The 4,145-nt window shown below is 38.3% G+C and overlaps 3 protein-coding genes across 5 annotated transcripts in view; 1 reads left to right on the top strand and 2 right to left on the bottom strand.

The window, feature by feature from the left end:
- The window catches only part of LOC104749598, a 3,883-nt gene extending 3,561 nt beyond the window's left edge, over positions 1–322 (bottom strand). For both annotated transcript variants that reach the window (XR_761405.1, XM_010471264.1), the window contains exon 1: positions 139–322. Coding sequence is in view for 1 of the 2 variants with exons in the window: in XM_010471264.1 (XP_010469566.1) it covers positions 139–273 (135 nt within the window). In the remaining variant the exon portion in view is untranslated. The remainder of the gene's footprint in view (positions 1–138) is intronic.
- Positions 506–1,612, top strand: LOC104749597. 2 transcript variants are annotated; one of them, XM_010471262.1, is made up of 2 exons: positions 506–611; positions 1,047–1,612. In XM_010471262.1, exon 2 carries the CDS (start codon positions 1,076–1,078, stop codon positions 1,493–1,495), a length of 420 nt encoding a protein of 139 aa, XP_010469564.1. In that variant the 5' UTR covers positions 506–611; positions 1,047–1,075; the 3' UTR covers positions 1,496–1,612. The 2 variants fall into 2 exon arrangements, with proteins under 2 accessions (XP_010469564.1, XP_010469565.1); XM_010471263.2 differs by having other exon boundaries at positions 509–616.
- The window catches only part of LOC104753315 (receptor like protein 30-like), a 4,869-nt gene continuing 3,153 nt past the window's right edge, over positions 2,430–4,145 (bottom strand). The window contains exon 3 of the mRNA XM_019237673.1: positions 2,430–3,585. Coding sequence (XP_019093218.1) covers positions 2,430–3,585 — 1,156 coding nt within the window. The remainder of the gene's footprint in view (positions 3,586–4,145) is intronic.

Genomic DNA, 4,145 nt, shown 5'->3' with positions numbered 1-4,145 from the left:
CTTCCCCCCCCCCCCCCCCCAGAGGATGCGTAATTGAGCCAAATCGCTCATCAAGCAAGCAACTTTTGGATTACATTCAAGCTTTTGTTGAAAGAAACTTATAAATATGTAAACATGGAAATCAAAAGAAAGCTTGACCTGTGTTCTAGAGGGAGCCACTTGTGTTTGAACGCACACTGTGGTTTTCAAAGCACTCCCTCTTCCTCGGTTTGTCCGAGCTCTTGATACAGAACTAACGAAACCATTGAACTGTTGGATTTGCAGAACCACCATGACTCCTGAGTTCCTCCAAAACAAAAAAAAAAAAAAAAAAAAAAACGGAAATGCTATAAAACCCNCACAACGGACTTTTTGATAAACGGAGAGAAAGATTGTGCAGTGTGACAGAGAATGTGACACGTTAACAGAACAAAATTGAACAAAACAAAAACCATTTGGTCGAAAATTAAAATAAATCTAAACATTAGGGCTGTTTCTGTAATTTGTTTATATCGTCTTCACTTTTATTATCGATTCATCAAATTGGGGAATTTGGATAAGCCTCTCTGGTTCAGGGTTTTAGGGTTTTTGAAGCGACAAGTTTTACTCACTCAACTCTCACACTTCCGAAGGTAAGGTATTCGATTTCGATGCTTTTAATTCGAAATTGACAACCTTTTTTTGTTTAGCTTGTTGGGTTACATTTGTTATATATCTTTCTGTATAAAGCTTGTTTCTTCAATTTTGGTATGAGTTTTCTCCTTGGATTCCTTCGAGTATTCACTTCCCAGTCGAATTTGCAAATGGGCATTTAGCTAATTTCTTGAATTGTGAGGTTTATGTAACTTATTGTTGTGTCCTTTGATTCATATTAAGCCTATTGAAAGAGGTTAGATGATAAAAGCCTTATGCTTTACAAGAATTTCACTTTCTTTCTCTGTTTTCAGGAGTTGAGAAGACTTTTTAACATCACAATGTTTCAAATTTTGTGTTATTTGAAGTTCATTGTCTATCTCAGGTTTAATTCTCATGGTCGGTCTCATGAATCTTCTCTTCATTATCCGCAGATCCAAAACTCTGTGGATTGAAAGCAGCCATGGCAAGTTTGATAATGACTACACCATTCCCAGGTTCGATAACTTCATGCAAGAAGACTAACAACCTTTCTGTTCAGAGAGCCTTTAGGGTGAAATCTATGCAGACAGAGAAACCTTTGGAGGAGCTATACAATGTTAAAGTGGAGCGGAAAGTTTCACAGAAACGGTTGGAGGAGCTCGGTGTTTCGAGATGGTCGGTTTGGAAGACAGGTAAGTGCAAGTTGCCATGGGATTGGCAGGTGGATCAGTTGGTTTACATTGAAGAAGGAGAGGTTCGAGTTGTTCCCGAAGGAAGCAAGAGGTATATGCAGTTCTTAGCTGGAGATCTTGTTCGGTATCCTAAATGGTTGGAAGCGGATCTTTTCTTTAACGCTCCTTACAGTGAACGCTATTGTTTCAAGGCCTATGGTGATGATTGATCCCGACTTAAGACTTTTGAGTTTAGAGACAAGAAACTTTACACCTGTGTGTTGTGTTGTAGCCTGATGGATCTTTTTGTGATAATATAAGAAAGCAAGTTCTGGTTTTGTTCTGCATTTTATTTGCAATGCTTCATAAGTAAACACAGGCAATTTTCAGAGATGGATGAAGGAAAGAGCTAAAGAATTAAAAAGAAAACTCTCAAAAACATAACTAAAGAAATTTCATTTATATAACATTCAAAAATATTTATTTAAGGGTCTCACAATTTGGACAAAACCCCACTGTTTCAGTCAACAGAACAATAAAAATAAAGAAAACCAAGCCAGAATTGGATGAAAACAAAATATCCTTTTTACTTGTGGCTTAAGCGATAAACAGAGTATGATTAGGAAGAACTAGAGCTGCTCTCTCCTGAACAGCCTAGGCTGGAGTGGTTTGTATCTCTTGCTGGAAGCGAAGGAGGATTAACCGGTAACTGTACCTGACCAGATTCACCGGAAGTAGAAGCGCCATCACCGCCAGTCAGAAAGTTTCCACGTTCAGATTCTCCTGAAGTAGAGCCGCCACCGTGGCTGGAACTTGTCGTCTCAGAAGGGNTTGTAGCTTGATGGATCCTTTTTTGTGATAATATAAGAAAGCAAGTTCTGTTTTGTTCTGCATTTTTTTTTGCAATTGCTTCATAAGTAAACAGAGATGGATGAAGGAAAGAGAGCTAAAGAATTAAAAAGAAAACTCTCAAAACATAAACTAAAGAAATTTCATTTGTATAACATTCAAAAATATTTATTTAAGGGTCTCAAAATTTGGACAAAACCCCCAATGTTTCAGTCAACAGAACAATAAAAATAAAAATAAAGAAAACCAAGCCAGAATTGGCTGAAAACCAAAAAATCCTTTTTACTTGTGGCTTAAGCGATAAACAGAGAATGATTAGGAAGAACTAGAGCTGCTCTCTCCTGAACCGCCTTGGCTTGAGTGGTTTGTATCTCTTGCTGGAAGCGAAGGAGGATTAACCGGTAACTGTACCTGTCCAGATTCACCGGAAGTAGAAGCACCATCACCACCAGTAAGAAAGTTTCCACGGCCAGATTCTTCTGAAGTAGAGCCGCCACCGTGGCTGGAACTTGTCGTCTCAGAAGGGACAAGAGCAAAACAGAGTTTTCCTTCTCCAGATCGGAAAGACCAGAGAGGAAAGAGCTGGTGTACCTCAAACCTGTTATCAGAAAGCACATCGTTCCAACCTCTACATAAGACATAATTCCAGTTTCCACTCATCTTCCACTTCCTCAATTCAAGGGCATGCTTTTTCATCTCAGGATCCACCAAATCCACACTCACACCATCATCACGAAGCTTCATCGCATTTTCATGTATGTGTGTTGTCTCTTCCTCTGTCAAAAAGTCTGGACTTTTAACTTGCTTAAAAGGGACAGAGAGACGTCCTTGGATTTTGTCGAGATCAGTCTTGTACAGTTTCCTCGTTGAGATGAGCTTCGGATTGTAGCCGTCCCCTTCTCTCCGCATCACCCTCAGAAGCCACTCCGGTGGAGTCATTTGAATTGGTTCAACCTCTAAACCACGATCACGATCAACTTTGCGTATCTTGCGACTTCTCTCTTCCACCTCAATCGAACGTTCTTCCTTGGACCGACGACCTCTATCGCGAGAAGACCGAGAAGATTCTGAATCATGATTAGGGTTTTTTCCTTCTGGTTCCGCGTAAGTGATTGATCTGTATCGACGTTCTAAGAGGCTCTGAAGCCTCTCTCCGATAACTTCGTGCATCATCTCCACCATATTAATCTGCCCTGAGTAAACCCTAGGTTCCTCCTTTTTCGATTTGTCTTCCTTAGCCTTGTACCCTAACGATATGTCGACCGCACACAATAGTTTAAAGCTTCTGTCTTCGTCATCAATACCGTACTCTTTGTTCACATACGACGACGAAGGTCTAGAAGACGGTTCAGACTCAAAACGACGAAAACTTTGGGGGTTTTCAGAAACCGTATGCTCGAGAAATTCGTAAAATCTCTGCTTAGAAAAACTACGACTACGATCATCAGATTTCATCATCGTGATCAAATCTCTTGAAGACAGAACCAAAAAAATTAAAAACCTAGAAGGAAACTCTTGAGTTCTAAACGAAAGAAGGAACTGGAAGGTTATAGCTTTGTTTGCAAGTAAATTGGAAAACAAGAAGGTATTAAATACGTAAAAAACGATTCAGGTTCCTATTCTTATAGGAAATTGATTTGACTAGACCTAATACGAGAGTCGGTTTAATGCCTATTTATCATATCCTTAAAACTTCAATTTTGGAAAAATTCCTAAACACTAAGGGTTAAGTTTCCGTTATTAAAAAAGAAATCACATGTAAAAAAATTAATGCTTCGACTATCAATAAATAATATCTCACCGTTTGTTTTATTTCTTATATTTCCGTAATAAGATATTAAACAAAAAAACTTGAGTACATTATTTGATATGGAAGTAACTAAACTAATTTAACAGTTTTAGCTCCTCTGTTATCAGAACAGAGTTTTTTTTGTAACACATAAGATGCCATAATCACGTTTTCAGTAACTTGAGACACATTCACAGAACAAATTACACACAAAAAAAAAAAAAAAAAAAAAAAAAAATTAA

The sequence above is a fragment of the Camelina sativa genome, chromosome 16 (assembly GCF_000633955.1).
Source record: "Camelina sativa cultivar DH55 chromosome 16, Cs, whole genome shotgun sequence".
In the NCBI taxonomy this organism is placed as follows: domain Eukaryota; kingdom Viridiplantae; phylum Streptophyta; class Magnoliopsida; order Brassicales; family Brassicaceae; genus Camelina; species Camelina sativa.
This window is presented reverse-complemented; position numbering and strand designations above follow the sequence as displayed.